This window comes from Astatotilapia calliptera, chromosome 8 (assembly GCF_900246225.1).
Source record: "Astatotilapia calliptera chromosome 8, fAstCal1.2, whole genome shotgun sequence".
Classification (NCBI taxonomy): Eukaryota; Metazoa; Chordata; class Actinopteri; order Cichliformes; family Cichlidae; genus Astatotilapia; species Astatotilapia calliptera.
This window is the reverse complement of record NC_039309.1, coordinates 24,660,350-24,686,686: the sequence shown is the minus strand read 5'-3', so window position 1 is coordinate 24,686,686 and position 26,337 is coordinate 24,660,350. Positions and strand designations below refer to the sequence as shown.

Here is a 26,337-nt window from a genome sequence, read left to right as displayed (position 1 = left end):
TTTAAGCTTAAGACTGGTTTATTTTTAATTATCAGAAATCCACAGTCTTCTATGTAAAAATAAAGGGGACTGAGAAGGTATCAAAGTTCCATAAAAACGTTGAACAGACACTGCAGCATTAAGATTTGTAAAGAGCACTTAACCAGCAAATCTTTCAACTGTCGAATCTCCTGATTTGACATCTGAACATGGCTGCACCCCGAGCGGTTTAAGATCAACACTGGCTGCCATCATAATGACACTGAAAAAATATCCAGAAACCTTTTTTTCATGGTTTATGTCAGAAAATGTTCTTAACAACAATGCTGTCACATTTCTCCTTTAGTCTGCCAAGTATCTATAACTGATCCATAAACTACATTTACTTTGATAAAATGTTTAGAAAACCAACTACACAGAAATCACAATGTAAACAGTAGTGATCACAACCCTTGTGCTGAAATATTACAATAGTCTGACTAAAGCAACTAGCACCAAAATTATTTGGCAGAAACAGCATTATAACCTGACATAATCCGTCTTCTTTCCCTAAATGTGCAGACGAAGAACAGTTGTTTGAAATGTTTTATGTATATGTTGTTTTTAAACTTGAACAACATGCTGTCATTACGAGTGTGTTATCTATTATGCCAGCACATTTCAGTTTCCATATAAGATGCTGCTAAAGTTTTAGAAATAAAATGACCAACGTGAAATTAAAAGTTGAACACATTCTGTGTTTGTCTACAAATCTTCTCTTTACAAATAAAAAGCTAAAGTAAAATCAGTTGGTATTAACGAGCCCTCGTGAGTATCATTGGTTTGATTTGATCTCTTCTGTGCTTCACTTCTTCTCAGTGATCTTTGTTTGAGGGCATGTGTAAATGGTCTTCTCCAACAAGTATTAAGCTTTAATTGCACATTTGGAAATCGGCCATTGAATGTGCAGCAAGAGCAGCAACAGCAGTTTTAATTAAGCACTTTGCTTTTTCAATTTTTTTTAAAGAAAATACCACTATGTGCATCTGTCCAGTACCCGACAGACGGATGAACTGTCAACAACTGGCATGAAATGTTTTCCTGTAGTGTTTATCGTAATAGAAAAGTCTGAGGCCCTGTGTCTTTGTACAGGGATGTCAGTGAGAGGGAGTGACAGCAGTTACAGCAACAACTCATGGGAGCCAAAGTGGAATGGCTGGACTGTAAACTGGATCCTCTGTTGCAGCTTACACTTCATTGTCATAACCCAGGATGGGAGCGAGCCATCTCTCCACCTCCTCCACATTCATCTCTTTCCTGCTGGCATAGTCCTCCACCTACAGATGAGATGTGCACAGAGGCCACAAGTTTAGCTCTTGTTTGGGAAGAGACCCGCAGCATATCAACGAAGTTTGGCCGGTGTATGAGCAGAAAGATTCAGGCAGAAATGGAGCGCATAGAGAGACCAGGACATGGACAAAACAGAAAGCAGCACAGGAACTGGACATCTCTCTTTTTCAGGTTTAAGACCTTAAGAAATCATGACCTGCAGATATTAGATTAAAAACAGTCTGTTAAATGAAACTATAGTTGACACATGTTCAACACTGATGTACAGTGAGGCACATTATCAATGGATACCTGCTCCTTGGTGATCTTTCCAACAGCAAAGTATGAAGCCTGAGGGTTGGAGAAGTAAAGTCCCGACACAGAGGCGGCAGGTGTCATGGCCAGGGACTCTGTCAGACCAATGCCTACAGTCACACACAAATGCACAAGTAAACACAAAAAGAAAACAAACACCCACACAACCCTACGCACACATGGAAAAAATATAGTAAATAAAATGTCCATGAGACAGACAGCAGATCAGTGTGTTGCATAAAAAACTACACCTAGCGTGGTTAGCCTCTCAACTGACATTTACGGGGTGGTTTTTAAGCCGTTGCGTGCACTACATCTGAGGAGATCATTACCTGCTCAGCCTACCCGTGCTCTGTTCTGTTTGGCACCCTGTGCAGATGCAACACCCGATCTCAAGCACACAGGTATATAAAAGCACTCTCACCTGTATGCTTTTTGCATGAGTGTGACTTTTCCTCTAAAAGGTGATTTGAAGCACATGAATGCACAATATCAACATACTGTCATCGTGATAAATAGGTGTAGAGAGTCACCTGAATCCATGTCCTGGTTTAGTTATAAAAACTGCAGCTGGAGTTTGGAGGCTGTGAAACTAAACCCCTGATTGTGGATTATATGCAGTAATGTGATTTGATCAAATGTTCATGATACAAATGTGAATACAGAAAGATATTTATGCATATCTGATTATTTTCATAGGCTATGAACATTTGCACACAGGCAGAAAACTGGAAGATTTCATTTGAAATTTGTACAAAATGAATATCTGAGGTTCATCCAGACTGTTCCACACTCCTCAAAGGTTCCGGTTCATGCTGACATCACAGCATCACGCAGCTGCTGCAGAATTTCACTTCACAAACCAGTAATTCTGATTATTTACTGCAATACTTTGTCGTCAAAAATACTTATGGAAGTTAAAGACGTCTGTCTAAGCTAATCCAACCCACTCATCTGTTCAGCATAACGTTTGTACTTAAGCAACAATGGATCCGTTTCAGGGAGTCAGATATGATGTGGTTTTGGTGTTCTCACCAGTCTTCTCCTGGATATTAGCCAGGCTCCACATCATAGTCTTCTCTGTGTGGTCGGGCTGGCTGGGGTAGCCAGCTGCCGGTCTGATTCCTTTGTACCGAACTCTGTGGAGATCCAAGGTATGCAGAGCCTCATCTGTGCTGTAGCCCCACAGCTCCTTACGCACACGAGCATGGAGCTCTTCAGCAAATGCCTTCATGGTGGACAGATGGACAAAGAAGAAACAAGTGAATGGAAACAATGCCTCTAAATGGGTGTTTATAACCTGGACACACTGTTCCCATATTGTATCCAGCTGCCTCTGGATACTGGAGACATCAAAGGACTATATGCCCGCAAGCACAGATTAAAAAGTAGGGTGTCAGCTGGAAAAGCATATACAGAAGTTCCCTTCCCTAAACGAAACTGTAGACTCTCATACTCCATTGTTCATCAGACTTTAGCAATCCCAGCTGAGATCAGAGCAGTATAATGTAGATGAGCGCTAGTAGTCAATGCAATGGCTGAGAGCTGAAACCAAGCACCTCTAACATGAAACGCCTGCACCCCCTGCAGCTAATGGCTATGACTTAAAATTGCAAGCCATGAATTTGAAACAAAAAGAAGAAAGGATTTTTAAATGGTAACCAGCTGTTACTTGCAAGTAACCCTAGAGTTACCGTGCCAACATTGGCGCTTGTACTGTGGTATAATTACCAAGGAGGAAGGAAGTTTTTAATGTTTTACAGGAAACAGTACCTCAGCTAGTCGATCGGCCAGAGCTTTCACCATGATGCTATTATAGTCGTCTCCCTGAGCTTGAAACTGCTGACTCAGTTCTTCAGCTCCAAACACACCCACAGCAAACAATCCAATGTAGTCTGCCACACCGCTGTCTACAGGGGCCACAAAGTCAGACACACACAGGTACGGCTCGGAGGAGGAGCCATCCTTCTCCACCTGCAGCACAAACACACAACACTGTTGAAAGAGCGCTGACAGAAAGGAGACGTTATGTGTTTAAAAATGAACATATTACAATACTTAGATTATACAGGACAAGATGTTAAAGGTGTCTGTCGCAGCAGGATAAATCACAATCCCTCACCTGCTGCCGTAAGCCGTGGAACGTGGCGATGGGTTCTGTGTCCCCGTCCACTGCAGCGTCATCTTTGTACACCCTGATGTCGTCGCCGTTACTCTGGGCGCGCCAGAATCCCACCAGGCCCCGCCCCTTCAGTCTGCAGTCATCAATCATCTGGTGGATCAGCTGCTGGGCATCATCAAAGAGTTTGCGAGCTTCTGAACCTGCAGTAGCCAAAGATCACGAGTTCAGTGGCTTTCCCTGAATTCTTCCACTGTTTGCTCTTCTTGAAGCTTCATACTTTTATTCTAGTTTTCAAGACATGAGACCGTTTGTGATGAGGCTTCTGTGACAGGTTTTCACTGGATTTCTCAAGGACATCATTTTCTGATACTGCTCATTTGCTGTCGACGTTTTTCTTTCCACTTGTCCAGTTTCCTTACATTTTTGAGGAAGCGCCGCACACGCCCAGACAAGTTTTTAGTTAATAGCTCTTTGGAAATGGCCCTGTTGCTGTAAGAACACTATTTCCTGCCTGTCAAGCTGTGTTATCTTTGCCGTGTGTTTTTGCAAGAGGCTGCTGGTAGCACAGCGGCCAAGTTACAAATCAGGTACAAGAACTGGGCCCAAAACGAGTGGAAAGGGGCTGTACGAAGAAAACCCCTGAAAGACCTTCAGAAAGCCTTAAGAACACTGGGAAGCAAAATGTAATCAAATAACAGGGCGGTTCAAGACTTATTTATGGCTTAGTTTGTATGGTCTGATTCATTAATCAGTAAAATGTGACTTTTTCCCTCTCCTGCACTCCACTTGTATCCATTTATAATTGAATTTTAACCATTTCCTACAGTACAGGTGCAGTACATATTTATATATTTATATATTTCTAAATAACCCTGACTGAGCTTGTACCAACGGTCTTGTCATTGAAGATCTTCGGGTATCCCCTGTTGGGGTATTTTCCTCTCAGCTGCCACACATCAAAGAACGGCTTCCAGTCGATGAAGTCCAGCAGGCTGTTCAGATCGTACAAGTCAAACACACGAGTGCCCAGGAACTGAGGACAAACTGAAACACAGAGAAGTCTGCTCACAGTTCTGTATGTGCTTGTTTCAGCACCTGAAACCAAGGACAACGAGGGCTGCAACCATAGAGTAATTCAAATAATTAGATCATTTAAAAACAATTCTCAACACAAAGTCTCTGCTTCGAGGCTCTGCAGTGCGCAGAAGTTTTAAACAGTGTAAATGTGACCGTTTCACCCACATCTGCTACTAAAAACAATCTGCAATACAAACGTATTTAGGAGCAGTGCACGAGTAAAAGGTCAGAGTCTGCTCACACGCCACGAAGAGCAAAGAGGCGGAGCCGTTACCGAGGTGTCCTAAACAGCAGCGCTGTTCCTGTGATTATCATTAAAGACTAGCAGGCGTCCTTCATCGAAGCACCTGATCAACAAACTCTGTAGCTGCTCCATCCACTGCTCTTTATTTTACACAATCTGCAGTGATCTGCAGTGCAGTCCAGAAGAAACTCTGAAACACCCGCATTTTTCCCTTTTATATATTTATTATAGCTCACTAATAAGACAAAAGTATTTCTCAACGATTACTCGATTAATCGATGGAATTATTTACAGATTATTCGACAGCTGCAGCCCTAAATGCAACATTTCAAACTTCATCAAATGCAAATATTTTAGCACCTAATTAAAATGACACATTAGGTAACAACTACTACTGGTCATTGCTTGACTTGCCTGGCTGGGGCAGCGAGTGCCAGTCTACCTTTAATGCCTTCTCTCTCGCCTGGGACAGAGACAGGTAACAGCGATCCTGAACACACAGGGAGACAGTTGATTATGTCACAAGTATAACTCGGTGTCATCTACATATTTATTCACATGTGCCACGAACAGTCAAGTATGTGATTTCATTAACAGCAGCTCCGCTGTACAATGGTAAAGGGTGGAGAAACCACCGTTTGGTCACAGGAAATGTTCCATGTTTGGTTTCTTTTTCTCTACTGGCTGCTTTTACCTTCAGGGAATCATAGTGCTCTTGTCTGATCTCCTCATACTCCTCTTTCAGCTCCTCGAAGTACTCTTCCTTTGCCGTTTCATCCAGCAGCTGTGAACACTGAGACAGCCCGGGGAAAACGTGAAGTCAACACCACATTTTGTACTCCTTAAACAATGTGTAACCACACAAAGCCTGTGTGCTGGAAAAACTGATTTACATCCTGTACGGTTTAAAACTGAACCACACAGGATTTTTAGACAATTTGGAAGATTTTGCTTGATTGGTGCAAAAAGCTGAACTTCTCCCCTCAAAGCAGTATTAGCTATAACATGGATCATTTTATTTAGATTCATTTGAGGCTAGTACTGTCATTTCAAGTCAAATGTGTATAGAAACGTTCCCAATTTTAATGTTGTTTTTTTGCCATCCATCGTTCTTGATCATGGAAAAGTTGGAGTCAAGGCAGGCAGATGTTCTTACCACCACCACACTCCTGGAAGCATCCAGAACATGGATAACAGGGCAGCTGTAGCGAGGGGCAATCTTCACTGCTGTGTGTACCCTACCCAACACAAAGTACAGGTTATTATTCGACTGCTGCACTTCTGCTTACAGAAGGATTGTCTATACAAACAAATAAGGAGGCCCTGATGCTCTTATAGCCTCTCGAGGCTGCCTCACTTTTGGAGTCAGCCTCGAGTGGCTAGAAGATGAACTGCATCAGTGAGTCGATCCCAGTGGATACAACAAAAAAAGCTGTTTTCTGTCTGGATCGAAAAACAAAAGAAAACAACTGTTTCGGTCTCTGTGGACAGTTTCCAATGTTGTGACAACTCTGAAGTTACATTTGAACTAAATTATCTACATGCTTGAGAATGGAGCTGGGCTACTTTAGGAAATTACAGTATATTACTCACTGCAAAGCCTACAGTGATTCTGTTCAGCGTGCTTCACGTGTTCCACATTTTGTCATTTCTTCCAAAGTAGATTCATTTTTTACGTCCCCTTGGCTGAGTGTGAGGGTCATTGTCCCGTTGGAGCCTTCACCCCAGTCCCAGGTCCAGAGCTCTCTGGAGCAGGTTATCATGAAGGATATCTTCCTCTTGACCCTGACTAGTTCCTGCTGCCAAAAAACATCCCCACAGCATAATGCTACCACCACCACGCTTCGCTGTAGGGATGTTACTGGCCAGGTGAAGAGCAGTGCCTGGTTTCCTCCAGACACGAAGCCAAAGAGCTCAACCGTTCTTTCATCAGTTCCGAGAACTTTCTCGTGGTTTCTTTGATGTGCTGTACCTTTAACTTCTCCACAAAGTAATGCTGGATTTTTCCAGAGTGACCCCGATTGCTCAGATTGGTCAGGTCAGCTCTTAGAAGAGCCCCGATGGCTCCAAACGTCTCCCATTTACAGATGACGGCGTCCACTGAGCTCACTGAACTCTTCAATGCTGCAGAAATGCTTCTGTATCTTGACCCAACTCTGTCTTGGAGGTCTATAGACAATTCCTTACAATTCCTTGGACTTCATGGCTTTGTTTGTGGGCATACGCTGACAACTATAATTCTCATTATGGGATATTGTCCACAGAATTGTTAAAAATTCATTTAATCAAATTTTCTTTCTTTTTTTCCCCTAAATGAAAGTCTGTATATTGTTCACATGATCAAAATAAATTGAACACAAACGTAAAAAAAATCAGGCTGTAACAGGACAAAATGTGGAACAACTGAAGCCCTGTGAATACTTTCTGTCAGGCCTGCAAGGCTTTTGCAAATTCTTCCTTCCGTTTTCATTGGGGACTCTAAATTCGCCCCGAGATAAAATATGTGGGCGACCATTAGTGCATCTCCTACACGTAACCTTCGACTTGAACTTTTCAGTACATTGTATCTAGTTCAGAATTAGAGCTTTGTGATTGTAGGTATGCAATACTTTGATGTGGTGGCTCCTCCAATCAGCAGTGGTGTGGTCATTCCCAGTCTCTCCATCTCTTTGGCCACATAGATCATCTCATCCAGAGAAGGGGTGATAAGACCAGACAGACCAATGACATCTGAGGTACCAAAGCAAGTACACAAATGCTGTTACAAACTAATAAGTCTTAATCCTGCAACAATACTTTGAGCTTTTGCTTAAAAGGGTCTTATTGAAAAATGCAGGCTAAAATGACAACACGCACAAGTGTTTAGGATGCAATCAACTCAGGAAATTCTTTAAATGTATATATTATTTTCTTCATCTATGCATAGAAAGAAAATGAAAACCTGTGAAAACCTGCTAGAGAGAAAAGTCTAAATAAGACTCCATGCACAGCTGTGCTCACACACTAATGATTAACAGGATCAACCAGTTATTTTCTAACCTTTCACTACCCAAGGCTGCTATTGTTTACGGTCATATCATGATTAGAAGTTGTCCTGCTTTTTAATAAGTTAGTACACAAAAGCAACAAAATATCCCATCATCATGCAAGATTACAGACTCGTCACTGCTCTATCGTTAGGACAATAACCTGACAGGAGCATTATATATTAATGCTTATAGAACAATTAAATTGCTTCGGGACTCTCAGACTCTGTATTTCTTACTGATACTTACCATGGAAACACTCAACTGGCTTCCAAATTTAGGGAACAACAGTTATATATCACACAAGTCAGAATAAATCCTGTAAACTTCTCCTTGACACATCATGGTATACCCACGAGCAGCTCCACCACACAGGCTGAGTAACTTTCATTCTGCCTAAAAGGCAAAAACTAGGCTAAAGATATCCAGCTACTGCTTAAATGCCAGCAACGTCCAGTAATGAATGAAGGCCGCTTGGATGAACATTTTAACATTATTAAATAAACCTCTGTGAAATGAAACTTTCCATAACGTTTCTGTCAGTCTGATCTTTACAGTTACCTGCTTTCTGTGTAACGGCCTCTCTGAGGATCTGATCACATGGAACCATTACACCCAGGTCGATCACTCTGCACGAGAACAGCAGAAGCAGCAGGAGAATCAGTTTGGTCTGTTTCAGCTGCATACAGGAAGCATGTGAATATAATGCATATGCATTGTTGTTCCTAGAGTATTTAAAAGTAGAATGGGAGGCAGAGCCTTCAGTTTTCAGGCCCCTCTTCTGTGGAACCAGCTTCCAGTTTGGATTCAGGAGACAGACACTATCTCTACTTTCAAGATTAGGCTTCAAACTTTCCTTTTTGCTAAAGCATATAGTTAGGGCTGGACCAGGTGACCCTGAATCCTCCCTTAGTTATGCTGCAATAGACGTAGGCTGCCGGGGATTCCCATGATGCATTGAGTTTTTCCTTTCCAGTCACCTTTCTCACTCACTATGTGTTAACAGACCTCTCTGCATTGAATCATATCTGTTATTAACCTCTGTCTCTCTTCCACAGCATGTCTTTATCCTGTCTTCCTTCTCTCACCCCAACCAATCACAGCAGATGGCCCCGCCCCTCCCTGAGCCTGGTTCTGCTGGAGGTTTCTTCCTGTTAAAAGGGAGTTTTTCCTTCCCACTGTCGCCAAAGTGCTGCTCATAGGGGGTCATATGATTGTTGGGTTTTTCTCTGTATCTATGAAGCGCCTTGAGGCGACTTATGTTGTGATTTGGCGCTATATAAATAAAATTGAATTGAATGCAGTACTGACGATGGAAGAAGGATAAGAAACTATGAAAGAACCCAGGACAGCTTAGTGGAGATGTTTATCGTGATGTGTGTAGTTATGGATTAACCAGTTGGCCCGGGCTAGCAGTCATCAATTAGAATTTAAGACAAAGATGGTCATTAGTACCAGTGGAAACCCACCACCATGGTACTCCAGCATACACAGTCCATGTCTTATTTTGTCTTTATGGGAACTATTTTATTTTCCTAATATTCTCTGAGAATGTAAAAATTATTACACAACTGCAGAAATTCTTATTTAAGAGTGCAAAAATAAATGAAATGAAAATAAATATTCAGTTGTTCAGTTAGCGATTCACAGTGAAGGATTGTTCATGTCGCTCAGCATTTAAGTGCAGCAGCACACACGCACTGAACTACAGCTGTTAAAGTAGCGCTGCTCAATTAATCGAATTTTAATCACGATTACGATCTGGGCTTTCAACGATCATTAAAAATGACTGAGCCGATTATTAGCCCCTCCCTCGTGCTTTACTCTCGCGCTGCTCCGTGTGGCAAATTGAGCGCACCTCTCTGCATTTCGAACACCTGTCACAACAATTGAGAGGACCCGAGGGAAGCTCGGAAAGCTCAGCAGAAGTTATTTGGAGAGGAGAGTGACTGCTGTTGGTTGAAAAGAGGTAAAAAAAAACTTCAGTGGTGTGGAAACATTATGGGTTCAGTCAGACGTGGATCAAGTAGACATAGTGTGTAAACTTTGCTACGGTGTCGTAGCTGCACCACAGAGCAACACTGCAAAGTTCACTAAACATAGATGTTTACATTTTTCATTTATTTCTTATATTGCAAACATTTGCACATTATTTTATAGTATTTTTTTAAAGTCATTATTCAATACATTGTTATTGTTAACCCTTTAAATCCCTGTAGAATCTGAACCATGTAAGCTAGCGCAATAATTTGTTTTGCATATGAAACCGGAGGAGTTGTACTTACATCTTATGCCATCAGCTTGTCCTCGGTCACGCTTTCCTTCCACATAAAGCTTTGCAAAAATTGCATAAAAAGCACTTGCAGGAACAAAAACATAATATTCCAGAAACACGCTTTGCCGATCCGATCAGCTGTTCGTAACACTTCCCACAGTGAAACAGACATCAACACGAACTATCTCATGTCCGCCATTTCCTGTCCGAAACCGGAAGTGATGTCATTTTTGCGGAAAATGTAGTTTTTTACTTGTAGGCCTTAAAAGCCTATACTGGTGTTTTTATAAGTCATGTTTGACCTTTCTGAATAGTTTCTGTGATGCTTAGAACTCGAATTCCACAGCTGGAAATAGTTTATTTTGATGCACCTGCTGTTTTCTTTGCAAATTTGCATCATATGATTGTTTTTTGTTTTTCCTGCAGTATATAAAAATTGCTGCATCTCCAAAATAAAACTATGAAGACACTCAAAATAAATTTCCTGTTGTTGTAAACTATTTTTTGCAACTTTTTTGTATTTAAAGTTTTGAGGGATAAACCCTTAAATTTCTCCAAGTAGAAATATATGTAAAAAACAAAAAACAAAAACGATTTTCAATTTTTTTGTAGTTTATTGCACTTTTTTGCAATTAATGTAGTTACTATGGACTTAATGCAGACATATTATTAAGATATGGGCTATAACAGTTGTATAGCAACTTGAAATGCTCCCACAAATGGCACTACAACATGTAAAAAAATAATATAAGCTCTGGTGGACTTGGTTCTATAGTAGGTCTTAAAGGGTTAAATAAATATCGTCAAATAATCGTGATCTCAATTTCAGTGAAAATAATCGTGATTATCATTTTTGCCATAATCGAGCAGCCCTATGTTAAAGAGCAGTGAAATTTGGATGCTTTCTACTTCTCTCCCACAATGCAACACTAGTCCCTGTGGAGGATCAAAAGGCAATGTGAGGTGCGTTACATCACTTGACCTAGTGAGTGCACTGCTGACAGTACCACTGAGCTTAACATGTAGCCTCAGAGGACTGCAGTCTGTAAACAGAGGGATCACCCAGTTAGTGGAATATTAATGTTAATCCCCCCCAAGGCTGAAAAATGGCACTTTATTATAGTCTTGATGCATAATTTCAAATCCAATCGACTGGTTAAAGCAAGTACAAGTTCAGTCAGCTGCAGCCACTTAAGTGCTGCAAGTACACAGATTACAATGTAAATGTGTTTAGTGGGAAAGGCAAGACGCTCAGCAGCAAACTACTGTTACCTGAAGTTGTTGCAACCCAGCACTACGCCTACAATGTTTTTGCCAATATCGTGGACATCCCCCTTCACTGTAGCCAGAACGATGGTGCCTTGGTAGGGATCCTGCAGACAAAGAGAAAACAATGAGGGGAGGCCCACGGCAAACCTGACCACTCTGAGTGACATGGCTTATTCCCTCCAGCTTATGAAAACATTTGTAGAAACATTACATTTTGAGGCATTATTATCATTTATCAGTTATTCCAGTATTTGCTTGCTTTATCTTATTATTGTGGAACTCATATTCATGTAAGCTGTGAAAGTGCTGTACAGATTCTGCACACACAAAGCTTTTGGAAAAGAAAACAGTCAAAAATAAGAAGTGCTCTGAAGTCTCCTCTAAATGCACTGACCGTCTCATCACAGGATCCAGATGCAGCCATGAGCTCCTGCCTCTCCTTCTCCATGAAAGGAATCAAATAACTAACCGCCTTTTTCATAACACGAGCCGACTTGATGACCTGCAGACACATGACTGCTGACTCAGACATCTTTGCACATATAGGAAGAAACAGTCAAACGATTAATGTGTTTTGGTGAAGGATAAAAACCTCCTGGGGAAAGGTTCATACAAAGGTTCACTGAGATAAACTGAAGTCTTTCGAAGACACAAGTAAACTGCATTCACTACAACGAAGTTCCCAATCCTGTTAAGTGTGGAAGCCGCACACACAAGGTCAATATAATCAGTGTAATTTTCTTAAACTGCTTATGTAATAATTATTTAATAATAACTATTTGATTGAAGTGAAGACCTTCTGGTTTCATTTTTAGTTTAAATTTTAATCTCTGGTTTAATAAGTTACTGCAACTGTCTGGGAGTGCGTCGTCTACGTAACTGAATCCTGTCTCCATCCACAAATCCCCAGTGCCTCAGTGCAGCTGGCCCCTACAACACCAACAGCACAACAAAAACTCCAGTAAAGGAAGTGGGCTCTGTGCTTATGTACTCCAGGACTGCTGCTGTAACAGGAGGATTATCGACTCACCGGAGTTAGAGGCGATGGCCCTTCAGTGCAGGCCCTTTCATTGCAGCCATCGCTTACATCTCCCACGATGCTAACAGGACACTGGACCATGCACAATAATATCAAGCAGGCCTACTAAGCAAAATGACTGTACTCTAATCCACCCACCCAACGTTATTGTCAAATATGCCGATGACACCACTGTGGGTGGGCTAATCTCTGATGGAGATGAGAGTGTACAGGACAGAGGCAGTGAATTTGTCCCGCCGATGCTCAGAAAGCAACCTGAAAAAACAACCTGAAACTGAGCGTCCTTCAAATAAACGAACTCGTCATGGACTTCAGGAGACACAGACAGCTCCACTGCCGTCTCATCATAAATGGAGAACGGGTGGAATCTGTCTCCACCTTCAGGTTTCTGGGCACCTACATCTCCGTCGACCTCACCTAGACCCACAACACCACTGCTGCATTTCCTCCGTGTCCTGAGGAAGAATAACTTGGATCAGAAGTTCTTGCAGCCCTCAGTGGAGAGCGTGCTCTCCTACTGCCACAACTGGGAACAGGAAGTAAGTAACACCGTCCAAAAAAATCATTGGCTGCCCTCTGCAGTCCTTGTAAGCCATCCCCGGATCCTTCTGTCTGAGGAAAACCAGGGTCATTACAGGTGACCCCTAGAAGCCCACCCACCCGCTGCCCTCTGGATGGCACCTCAGGTCAGTCAGGACTCACAAACAGCTTCTTCCTCTGGGACATTTGGACTGTTAACAAACACTAAAAGAAAATATTCATATTTCATCCCTGCACAGTTCGTGTGGAGCACCCACAATTTCACTGTACATGCACAATGACAATAAAGGCCTATTCTATTCTATTCTATTCTATTCTCATTCAAAGGAAAAGGGGATTTGGTGATGAACTGAGTTTCTTTATTAGCCATAATTACTTCTTTAGACAGTTTTATCGGATTTACTGAAATAAACTTGGGGATCTGTCAGGATATTTGACTAAAACTAAAACTGGTCATTTTATTTGAGACAAAGCAAAGCTAAAGTTGTTCCCACACTGTGCCACAGAAACGGTGTTCACCATGAAATTTGACCATAATCAGCTGCCAGACCACATGCACTCAAAGTCATCATCGTACCTGTGGCAGGAACATCTTTCCAGCTCCAAACAAGTCTCCCACCGCCTTCATGCCGTTCATCAGGGGTCCCTCAATGATACGAAGGGGTCGAGTGTAGCGGTGAACCTGAGCCCGACACTCTTCAACATCCTCCACCACATACTTCTCTATTCCCTAACAGCATCAATACAAGACGGACCATTAATAACATCTGGTGTTAGGAACATTTTCAAAACAAAGTCAATATATATAAATTTCATATGTGGAATTTGAGGCAATGTTTGAACATGAATACTTCCCAAACTATTAAAGATAAAATCCAGACATTTTCACTCTCCCTCCTTAGAGTAAAGTAAATTAGGATGTGATCATTAGAACAGATACGTCTAAAACTATCTGCCACGGCCTTTCAAGTTCCAAAACAAAAAATACTCCAAAAAAGGGCGTGGGCGGCAAAGGGTGGTTTGTTTCAGAACGCACTTCCGACTTGATTCTTTGAAAAATAAATGCTGTTTACTTCATGGCAAAATAAAACCCAAAAATCAACCCAATCATTTCTTACAACTTAGATGTAAATGAAACTTAATCCAACTCCACAAGTTCATAAAGTGTCAGTGTCCCACCCGACCACCAAAACCCCCCCAAAACATTTCCAGCACACCCCACAGCGTGCCCTTAATCTCTAAATTAATGGGAGGTTCCAAAAGTTACCAAACGTATCACGACGTCTTCAGTCTCAGCTGCTTTCCCCAACCCCAAGGTACATTTGGATAACGACTGAAACCAGCACTACTGGTGAACAAATGGGTGTGAGGTCAGTTCTTTGGATCATAATTATGCAACTTGTCACGACTATTGAAAAACAGTTAACCGTGGATCCGACAGAGACTGACAATGCTTCTACATACTCTTCACAAGGTGTTTGAATTAGGGCTGGGTATCGCCACGGATTTCTACAATCGATTCGATTTGAATCAGGGAAATTTTGCCTCAGACAGTCAGAAAAATTATACATCTCATCATTTAACAGTACATATCCATATTTTTCTATCTATAAAAAGAAAGCTGACACTGTGAGACTTCATCAGAGGTGTGAGCTTCACAGCAGAGGCCTTTGTGTCAAAGTGACTGAGGATAAAACAGAAAAACATGAAGCAGATTTTCCTGGCCTGGTTTTTTATAACTGCTTTAAAATATTCTGCAGTAGCTAAAAAAAACCATGAATCAGCATATGAACATAACCTGATGCTGCTGAAGTGAAGCAGAGCAAAGTTACAGAGGTTTGATTACAGACACAGCTGAGAGTCTCTGGCATCATTTTAAAGTTTACATTTCTTCAGTATTGAACAGCAGAAATGAGGCTTTCTTGGTCTTTTTCAGGGACGACAACAGTTGTTCTGGAGCAGTGGAGGTTGATCAAGCCTTGAAAGCCGCTGCTACTAATTCCAGGGATAACAACAGGTCCCACAACTCAAGCACTTTGTTTTCCAATCTGTGACTTTTTGTATACAATCTTTTGTTATTTATTACTATTTATATTTTATTCCTGCACAGCTGGTGTGGAGCTCTATAATTTTGTTGTACATGTACAATTACAATAAAAGGGCTGTTCTCTTTCATCCTAGGCACACAGCTCTACCTACTGGACCGCTCTGACAATTCTCTCACAACTAAAACCGTATTTTATTGTATAACAGAAACATCCGATTACCTTACCTTTATCAGAGCGTACTCCAGCCGCTCCTCTACACTTCCTTCCCTCCACTCGTCTGTCCGAATGATCTGCTTCCCTCCTTTGGTGTTGTTCTGTTAACAAACATCTGTCAAGCAAAGCAACAACAGCTTGGTGCTGCGTGACATGCGTGTGTGTACCTGTGCGTAGGCCAGCAGCTTCTCCGTAGCATCGCCATCTCTGTTCCAGATGAGGTTCTCACACAGTGTCAGCAGTTCCTTGTCGATGTCGTCATAAACGGGCAGGTTCCCTGCATTCACTATTCCCATATCCATACCGTTCTGTCGCGGCACAGCGGATAGCAACATAAAGCTAACGCAGACAAACTTCTTATTTCTAATAAGAAATGTGTAGCTCGTTACATTTGGAGGCAAATTTCATTGAACTAAAGATCATTTGTTATTACAGAGTTCCAACAAGTACACTGCAAGTCTTTGTGAGAGCGTTCTGAATCTTCACATGCAGTTTCACTCTTTCTTTCTGTTTACGCTCACTACATCGAATAATAACAAAACACAAAAATGAAGGCCCGCACTACAACCGCTCATCTTCATGTTTACCTTGATAGCACGGTACAGAAACACCCCGTGCATAGCTTCTCTGATCACCTCCATTCCTCGGAAAGAGAAGGACAGGTTGGACAGACCTCCGCTCACCCTGGCTCTTGGCAATGTTTCCTAAACATCAACGCCGATGCAAAAACACATCACGGTTACACCAACCAGAATCAAAGGTTTGTGTTGTGATTAATGTGGATCTACAGAACTGATGGACTATTGAATAAAACTTCAAACAGCTGATTAGAATAGTTTAAGCACAGTTTCTAGCCTGTACAGTAAATATCACTTAATGAGAATTAATGCTGTTGTCCTTATACTTGAATGACCTTAAGGCATTTTTTAGCCCTGAAATCTACTAGTTATATAAGTTAGTTAGAAACACCAAACTACAGGAAGATAAAGGATGAGGTTTGTAAGTAATGTGGCTGCTAAAGCACAGATGCAAACTTTGAGGGATGAGATGAAGTTGTGTTGAGTCTCTACCTTAATAAGTTTAGTGGCCGCGATGAAGCTGATTGCATACTCGTTGTGTTCCTCCATGCCTGTACCAATGGTCAGGATGTTGGGGTCAAAGATGATGTTGTTTGGGTCGAATCCCACTTTGTTGACCAACAGCTTGTAGGCACGAGTGCAAATCTCCACTTTGCGCTCCGTATCTGTGGCCTGCAGAGGACAGCACGCTTATCAGCAAGTTCATGTGTGTCTGTCTGTGTGTCCACATGAGCGAAGGCATGTGCAAACCTGCCCCTCCTCATCAAAAGCCATGACCACCACAGCAGCTCCGTAACGCTTCACAGTGGCAGCTCGGAGCAGAAACTCCTGCTCGCCCTCCTTCAGACTGATGCTGTTCACGATGCACTTCCCCTGGCAGCATTTCAGCCCAGCCTCAATCACTGAGAAGTTAGAGGAGTCGATGCAGAGAGGAACCTGAGGAAGGGAAGAAGAGCTGAAGGGAAACAAAAACAGCCTGCAGTGTGTACATCATCATGTCCACTGATGCACTGATCAGATCAGGTATCGCTGACAACAGACAATCACGTCTTTACTACACTATTCAGTAGCAGCTTTGCTGCTCGCTGCCTCCATGCTCTGCTGCTAACAGCAAAGTGTCAGCGATACAGTCAACAGTATTTCATACCTGCACTACAGAACAGCTTTACTCTTATGTTTGGAAACTGCTGAACACAAAGACATCTCATTATCACTCAGCTTATCTCACAGAGTAGGAAAAGCATGAAGTGTAATACAGGACCGAAGCATATTGTTGTTTCAGCTAACAGAAAGACACTGATTGAAAGCAGCTTGGTGAAAACCTTCAGCTCATTCGTCAGTGTGCTCAGAGCGAAAGCTGAAGCTTGCTGATATTTAACAGGTGACAGTTTCACCATCTATGCAGGGGCAGGGGAGTGTTTGATAACCTCATCACACTCTGAGGCTCTGCTTACACTACGCCGGTCAGACTGTACTTCTATTTCTGTAATGTATGCTGTACTCATATGAATGTTTTGCCTTTGAATGTCCTACCCGAGCAATATCTGGCTCAGAAGCAATGAAGCTACAGAATCGAGCCATGGCTTTTGGTCCGTCTAGCATCCCTTCATCCATGTTTATATCCAGGACCTGAGCTCCCATCTCCACCTGGGCCTTAGCGATGCTCAGAGCCTCCTTCACATTACACAGAAAAGCCAGTTGAGAATTAAAAACCTAACAATCACAATCAAACTTCTGAAAGTGAACAGCATTAATGTTAAAAACAACACGAATAAATTCAGGTAATATTATTAAATTAAACTACCTCATAGTTTCCAGCCATGATCAGCTTAGCAAATTTGCGTGACCCAGCCACATTGCAACGCTCGCCGATGTTTACAAAGTTGGTGTGTGGGCCAACGGTGAACGGTTCTAAACCTGCAAACAAAAGAATATGTTGTGTCCTGCATGAAGTTAAATCAACAAGCAGCCCTTTAGCACAGCAAGCTTACAACAACTGCTTCTGTTCTGTCAAAGGTTCGGCATGTTTATACTCAATGTTAGGATTTCTTTTAAAGTTTGAAACTTTGTCTCCTGCTAAAGAAACCAGGAGATGGAAATGAAAGCAGAACAGCTTTGATCAGAACTCCTGAATTTATAAACCAACTGACAATCTCCGTTTGGAATTTTAACTCCCAGAGTGCAACGAGTTTCAAAGTCTGACGTGCAAACACCGTTTCTACCGTGTGTGTCGTTCTGCAGCTGTGTAACGAGAGGTTTTACTACCAGAGAGCAGCAAGTAGTCTTGATAAATATCAGCAGCAGGAGCTCTCGGCACACAGTGTCTGACTGCTTCAGCTATGGCTCTGTATGGGAGGAGGGAAACAGAAAACTGGAGTGTTATATTTGAGGCAGACGTTTTATTATGAAAATGTTATACTGACCTTATGTGTGATGGAGTAGTTCCACAGCAGCCTCCCACAATATTCACAAGTCCATCCATGGCAAACTCCTGCAGACAGGACACAGTCTTATGACTGATTTATGCTTCAGCAGGAAACTTACGTCTTAACCGGAAACCCATTTTAACCCAACACATTAACCTTCATTCATTCGTAGATCGCTGACCCAATGTGTAGCTACAGGTTATGTGGAAGGTTACAGCACAGGGTTAAAACGGCTGTGGCCATAACAACACTGTGTGCGCTGTTTTGTTCTGTGTCTCTTTACTGTGCTTAAGACTCTTTGCAGGTCCCTCCCCTAATGAAGAGTAGTGAGCAGCTGATTGGACCGTGGAACACGTGACCGCGTTCAAAAAGGCGCTCTGACAGCTCCCGCAGGAGAGAGAGAGAGAGAGTGGAGCGAGCAGCTTGACAGCCGACGCGGTCCTGACCCTGGTTTTCCAGCCTACACTGTTGCTGTGCGTTTGTGTGAGCGTGCTCAGTGAGAGCCGCTCCTGGTGCATTAACTTAGTGCTTAGGCTGAAGCGGTGAGCCACCTTTTCCTTTGGAACAGTTTTCTCCTGTTTGCCGGGTTAGGCAGCGAGGGTTAGTGTTGTCCTTGGTTTGTTCTGTTTCGTTCTTAGGGTTTAGCTAGTTTTCTGGTGGGACTTAGTTGGTTTGGTTTATTATTTTGGCCTGGGTTCACCCTGGAGCTGTGCTTCATTACCTTCAATAAAATCACCTCCTTTTACTCACAACTGGTTCTGGATGTTTGGCTTGGGAACCAGGGCGGGGATTTGTCTCTCTCTCCTCTACACGCCTAGGCTAGGGGCGTAACACTGGTTACGACAGACTTTCCACAGAAGTCCAAACAAAGTCAGCACAACTCCTCAGCAACCCCAGACAGGTTTTTGTCTTTTAATACTGTTTTCAGTCACACTTGATGGCAGCTGGCAGGCCTCCAGCTTAAGCTGACAGTAGCACCTGCATGGAAGCTGAGAAATGTAGTGCTGTCAATGAGGCCAGCTACAGGTGATCAACCTGGGATATCAGATTCAGGAGGAAATCAGGAGTTTCTCTTGTGAGAGTGTCCTAGGTTGACGTAGGGAAGGTTAACCAAGCATCTTTTTCCCAAGGTGGGAGAAGTCAGAGCTCCAAGAGGAAACCTGTGCGAGCACAGACAGATGATATTTAACAAACTCCACACAGACGGACCCCATCTGGGTTGGACCTCGGGACCCTCCAGCTCTGCGTCATCATTCTGTTCAGACGGTGTAAAGCTAATTGCTCTGACTCAGTCTAAGGGGACAAGTGGACCCTTCACTGCAGGGTCTAGGTTTTCTGTCCCTTCCTGTACTGCTTTACACCTAAATGTCACTCAGGAAAAAACAAACAAAAAAAATCAAACCTTTAAATTGGAGGCTGTTACTTGTGGAGTTTCATCGTACCCTCCAAATGTGTTGGGAAGGCCTAACAGAGAAAGATAACATGTAGATATGATGACATCACATCTTCCTGGAGGCTCTGAAAGATGTTGCAGCAGGAACTGCCTGGACTACATACACGATGAACCTGCTATACAAAGCTGTGGTGTGTCATCAGAATCATCATGGCTTCAGCATGTGTGGTTTGTGTGTCCTCTGCTGTTTACACAGTGTCTTACCTGCATTGGGATAACAGATAATGAAAGCTGTGGTGCTTTTGCCTATGGCCTCAATGAATGGTCTCATCTCTTTTGCCCCCAAAGCACAGTTCAGACCAATACTGCACAAAGAAAGGAGGAAGGGTCTTACTGGGAAGCCATTTGTATCACATCACTGGTTTGTTCTACATTTAGAAGAGCAGCTGTTTGGTTTGATGTACAGTAACTCACCAGAGCGGTTCAGCATGCGATACGCTCACTACAAAGGCTTCTCCGGTCTGACCAGACAGAGTCCGTCCACTGCGGTCCACAATGGTCCCTGAGATCTGTATGAGCACGGTAAGAATTTAATAGCAACTTATTAAGGCTGAACTGATTTCTTTAGAATCACTTTCAATACTTTTCAGCCAGTTCTAAAAACATCTTGGTTAAGCTTTAAAGGATTTTACAAAAATACAGAACAGAGAAAGTTCTTTATGCTGCATTTATTAGGTCTTGTTATAATCCTTCTTATATTTAAGTGTTTAAGAAAAGTCGTGGGACTATCAGCCTTTCTTTTGACACATGTGCAGTAAATGCTGCCTGTGGTGACACGTGGGCAGGTGCTGGAAAGGTTAAAGTCTGTCAGCAAACAGGATGAAGTGTCCTACGAGCTCCCGGCTGCACTGACACACAGTGTACCAACCACCACGGACACCAGCAGGTCACATGACACCCCAAATCATCAGCCTGTGGAAACGTCACACCGGGGACATTGTAGGACATAATAACGATACTTTTTGGTTAAATGTGTCTACAGTGTATTAAACTTTGGCTTATTTTTAAATAACTGATGCAAAACACCGGACTTCCTCAGTATTCTTATTCAGAAGACGCACCATTAATTAGTAGTGAACTGCAATACATTTAGAGAAACACTCATTTTTAGGAAACTATGAGCAAAGTTTCTAGGATGTGAGATTGAAACTAGAATACTCTGAAAATGAAGCCTTATGATGTGTGTTTGTCCACTCCTCGATCCATTCTAAGTGAGGTAAACAGTGTTTAAAAGTCGTGCAGCGTGGAGAAGAATAAAGAACCAGACTTACAAAGACTGGCTTTCGTTCGTAGCTCTTTTCAAATAACAGGTCGATCGCAAACAAGGCAGCCTGCAGATACAATGATCAAGTAGAAAGAGTGTAAAAAAGACTTGCATACAGTTCAAAAGTGCACTCTACTGGTGGAATAAGTTGAAATTCTAGTACTAGTACTTCATCTGTAATGAAGTGTTCATCAGTGGGTTACTCAGTGTTAATCCTTTAACCTTAACATTACCACTATGTAAACAGGATGAGGGGTACCTTTGCATTGGCAGTGTCAAAGATGGTTTCCACTAGAAGGATGTCCACTCCCCCGTCTAATAACCCTCGTACCTGCTCTGAATAGGCTTCTACTAGCTCGTCGAACGCTGCAGAAAACACACACACTTTATTCATTGCAGTTACATACTGTATGGTGCTTATTTGCACAATGACATCATTCAATCTGAGTGTACAGCCCAGAGTTACTTCACAAATCACACATATAATGAAGCATAAAACACCGGTGCTGGAATTCCTGACATTCCTCTTCCCGATCCTGCTAATATGTCCCTAACCCTAAGAGTCACGATATTATGCAAACAGTTGCAACATTAACTGCAGTTCATCAGCCAATCACGCATCTCTTCACACATGCAGCGACAAACCATCTCACCTATCTACATCGACAGTGTTTAAAAGCTAAAGCACAACGTTGGCTGAATAACCAGTGAGCAGTCTTACTGATGTTCCTGAAATCTGGTCTCTCCACACATGGTGAAACAGACAAGGTCTTATTGGTGGGACCCACTGCGCCAGCCACGTAGCGTTTATCCCCTGATAACAAACACAAAGGTGCTGATGAACTCTCTGACACTGCAGCATTGCACAAACACTGGTGACAGTAATGTGTGGCTGTACTGCTGACCGCATTGTTTAGTGACGTCGTCCGCTGCCCTCCTCGCCAGCTGTGCTGATGCTTTGTTGAGACGATAAGCCTACACAACACACACAGGTTTACACCTTAGAGCAACCCGTCATTACTTATTACTGAAATGATTATGTCTCATGTTTCAGTGGAAAAGGTCAGTGTAGTAATATACTTAAGATTAATTCAAATGTCTTTGTTACAGCACATACAATTGAGCTGAACAGTAAATAAATCAATATAATAAAAAAATACTGAAGACAAATATTTTACTGAGCTGAAACCTGACATTCACAAAAACGACTTCCTTCCATAAAAGGATAAATGACTCATAAATTCTAACATGGTTCCATGCAAGCCAAGCTGTGGTCAAGTAGGGACATCGTACCATGTGTTCAAGTCCGTAGTCTGCCTGGGCGATGGACGTGCTGCTGAAAGTGTTGGTCTCTATGATATCAGCACCAGCCAGCAGGTACTCCTTTAAGCAGCCAAGATGAGGAGAGCAAAGCTTGCACATAAATACAATTACACACCTGCACAGTGCAGGCGAAGTGCAAAGATTCCCATTTCGTTGACTGGATTAACCAACCTTGTGTATTTTGTAAATGATGTCCGGCTGTGTGATGCTGAGAATGTCATTGTTGCCTTTCAGCGGCAGTGTATGTGTTTTGAACTCCTCCCCCCTGAAATCTTCTTCTTCAAGCTTTTGCTGTTGGATCATAGTTCCCATTCCACCATCCAAGACCATGATCCTTTGCTGCAGCACTGCTCTCAGCTCTGACTCCAGTGGGCAGCTGCATCCTGAGCAGAAAGTGGGATGCAGTTATAGAATGACAAACTACATATTACACATAACAGGAGAAAGAAAGAGAAAAAAGTGATCCTGCAGGTGATAAATGTGAGACGGGTGGATTTTTATTCAGCATAACTTAAATATTCTTTGGATATTTTTTGGTTTTTTTACATATGCAGTACCACTACATGGTATATATACAAAGTGTACTTTTTATTTAAAGACTGGGTGACAGATTAGGGTGGGGTCTGGGGCTTCTGTGCTTTATTTCCAGCTGTCTGATGATTTGGTTTTACACCAGTTTGTGATTGAAACGCTTTTCTTTGTATAAAATAAAAAGGAAAAAAAAAAAAAACAGGCACGAGGCATTCTGCAAGTATTCAGGACTTTTCCCCTTTAATGTAAACACGCACTGACATGATTTGCATTTGGTTTTATACATAATAAAGTACATTATGGGGACATGTGAGCCACGTGCTTCACATCTGATTGTACAGCAGCAGAAGTACACGCTCTACCGCACACATGTGTGATACGAATGGAAACTTGCTGAACACGTGTTTCGTGCAGTGGGTCCCTGTACAGTAGCTGCAGCACCAAGTTTAGCAAACAGATACCTGTTACCGCGGCCAGCACTCCGCATATTTACCCGCTTCTGAGGAGAACGGCTGAAAGACGTTAGTGGGAGCCATGTTGTAAACAGCCTCACAGTCCGTCTGAGGAACACAATGATCTTTTTCGAACTTATCCAGTCGACTCGCTCCTGTTTTGTCGAAGCTTCTTCGGTGATTCGAGGGTCGCCGCAGCACTTCCGGTCTCTTTATTTCAAAATAAAGGTTTCAAAGGGGGAAAAGTAGCGTTTGGACACTGCTCAGAGCCAAGAGTTACAAAACTTTCCCTGTTACAATGTTCTAGGCTGACTCATTCCACGGACAGATATGAGATCAGTCTGCCCTATCTGGCGACTTGCCCACCCAATAAAAACTAATGCAACGTGAAACTGACTTTTGTTCAGCCAATGCAAAAAGCAGCAGTAACCCGTCTACTTCTTATTGGGTGCACCGCCCACAGCCCGCCTCGAAGTCCCGGGCTGCAAAATACAAAGTGTTCAAAGTAGTGATGGGATTTCCGGCTCTTTTTAGAGATCCGGCTCTTTTTAGAGATCCGACTCTTTCGGTTCGGCTCACTAAAAAGAGCCGGCTCTTTCGGCTCCGAACCGGCTCTTCAGGTTGTTTTGTTGCTTTAATTAATTTATTATTAACAATAATATAAAATTATGCACAAAAGGAATTACTAACATAAAAACAAGTGGTTTTATTTATATATGTTTATATATAAATATATGCGGTGGCCCCTACAGACAAAACACGTACAAACTCCAAAACACATTTCTAGCATGAACTGAACTTCCAAAGCCGAGCTACTAGATCACTTAAATTACACAATTGAAAGCATGTGTGTATTGTTTGTGTATTTATACACAGGCACTCATATATATATTCAAATAATTTAAAAAAAAGTTCATTTACCCGTTATTACCACACACCAAATCCGGTCGTTGGTACTTGCTGGCTTGTGTAGCCACAAGATAACCAAGGCTCAACACTGCGCCCAGCATCCTGGAGCACTTCTGTTGTCTTTTGTACGTGTTTTGAGTTTTTATGTGCTTCTGAGTTTTTACGTGCTTCGGAGTTTGTACGTGTTTTTACGTGTTTTGGAGTTTTTACGTGTTTTGGAGTTTTTACGTGTTTTTACGTGTTTTGGAGTTTGTACATGCTTCAGAGTTCGTACGTGATTTGAAGTTTGTATGTGCTTTGTCTCTAGGGGCCACCGTAAATATACTTTTATTTATTCACTCCACATAAAATGTAATAAATAAATCATATAATACAAAAATCAACTATTCACATTTCAACTTTTAACTATTTAAATTTTCAGCTTTTTCCTTTCACAAATTTAAAGTGAAAAGAACACAAAACACTGCAAACCACAACACAATTAAATATAAATTATAATATGAAAACTAAAAGAACATGCATATTCTCTGTCATATGGACCTGCATGAATAAACTTTCTCAATCCTTTATCATCTGCAACTGAAAATAGTTGTGGATGATTACTATACCTTTCTAATGTTGTTGTTCCTGCCTCTCTTTCTCTCTCTCCAGCTCTGTTCCTGTGCTACTGAGTGTAACTACCGCCCCTCCCCCCTCTGCCCAGCGTAAAGCACAAGGCTCGCGTGCAGAGTGAAGCGGAAAAAAAGTGCGAGAGAGAGGCTGAGAGAAAGAAAAAAAAAAAGAAAACCCACGTGACGGCTCGCGATAAGGAGCCGGCTCGCGTCGTTCACGTCAAAGAGCCGGCTCTAAGAGCCATTTCGTTCGCGAACGACCCATCACTAGTTCAAAGGAAGAAATAGGCATAGTTAGGTGAAACACGGCCACGCGTGTCGGCACAATGAACGGGTCTCGGGGCTCTAGCCCCGCCCACTATTACTACTGACGTGGCTCACAGCAGGGGCCTCGAACTCCTGAAACTTTTCCACCTGACCCTGTTGCAACACACCTGAATACAGTTAGTAAGTCATTAGCAAGACTCTAGAACTTGACTGCACGCTGAGGTTGCGCTTCAGCCATTTGATTCATGTTACAGCAGCTCATGAGTGAATGAACATGGTGCAATAAAAGTACTATTAGAAGTACAGCGATCGAGAGTTGGCAGTTCATCTTGTAATCGGAAGTTTGCCGAGCCTGTTCGAGCCCCGGCTCCGACAGTCTCGGTCGTTGTGTCCTTGGGCGAGACACTTCACCCGTTGCCTGGTGGTGGTCAGAGGGCCCGGTGGCGCCCGCCAGTGTCCGGCAGCCTCGCCTCTGTCAGTGCGCCCCAGGGTGGCTGTGGCTACAATGTAGCTGCCATCACCAGTGTGTGGATGACTGGATGTAGTGTAAAGTGCTTCGGGGTCCTTAGGGACTAAGTAAAAGCGCTATACAAATACAGGCCATTTTACATTTTTCCAAACACTCACATTTACTTAATTTTACTTGAGTAGGTAGGGTTAGGGGTTGCCACGTCAGCATGCAGTCAAGTTCTATACTCTTGCTAATGACTTACTAATTGTATTCAGGTGTGTTGCAACAGGCTCACATGGAAAAGTTTCAGCCCTCGACGACTGGAGTTTGAGAATTCTGAGTTACACTAATTCATAGAATTTGTTAATGAGTGACTGAGGAGCACTCTGATATACTTTTAGTGCACCTAAATAAAATGTCTCCCCTATTTATCTCCTGCTGGCCCCTGCAATCTAAGACAGATAGTCTTTACACTTTTACAGACGTGTACATTTCTCACAGAGTGCTACAGGTGTCTGCTTGCATGCACAGCGTGTGTGAGTGAGAGCGCATTTTTTCTTTGTGAACTTTGTGTCCAGTTCATATGGTCTCCTGCTGGCCCCGTTGCTATATTCATG

General features: G+C 42.5%; 1 protein-coding gene across 1 annotated transcript; it reads right to left on the bottom strand.

Moving 5' to 3' along the window:
* mtr (5-methyltetrahydrofolate-homocysteine methyltransferase) lies at nt 1-23,923 on the bottom strand. The gene is made up of 33 exons (XM_026177556.1): nt 23,524-23,923; nt 22,671-22,882; nt 22,470-22,559; nt 22,082-22,151; nt 21,898-21,990; nt 21,436-21,542; nt 21,184-21,243; nt 20,327-20,421; nt 20,117-20,217; nt 19,862-19,923; nt 18,457-18,524; nt 18,299-18,378; nt 17,838-17,950; nt 17,567-17,707; nt 16,784-16,969; nt 16,526-16,705; nt 16,043-16,159; nt 15,623-15,763; nt 15,467-15,556; nt 13,772-13,924; nt 12,010-12,117; nt 11,619-11,719; nt 8,633-8,700; nt 7,655-7,775; nt 6,202-6,283; nt 5,740-5,838; nt 5,460-5,535; nt 4,613-4,768; nt 3,725-3,924; nt 3,376-3,576; nt 2,638-2,830; nt 1,600-1,712; nt 1-1,295 (listed from the first exon to the last, which is right to left on the bottom strand). The coding sequence occupies exons 1-33, from the start codon at nt 23,564-23,566 to the stop codon at nt 1,206-1,208; spliced, it is 3,810 nt and encodes a 1,269-aa protein (XP_026033341.1). The 5' UTR covers nt 23,567-23,923; the 3' UTR covers nt 1-1,205.
* Nucleotides 23,924-26,337: the final 2,414 nt, after the last annotated feature.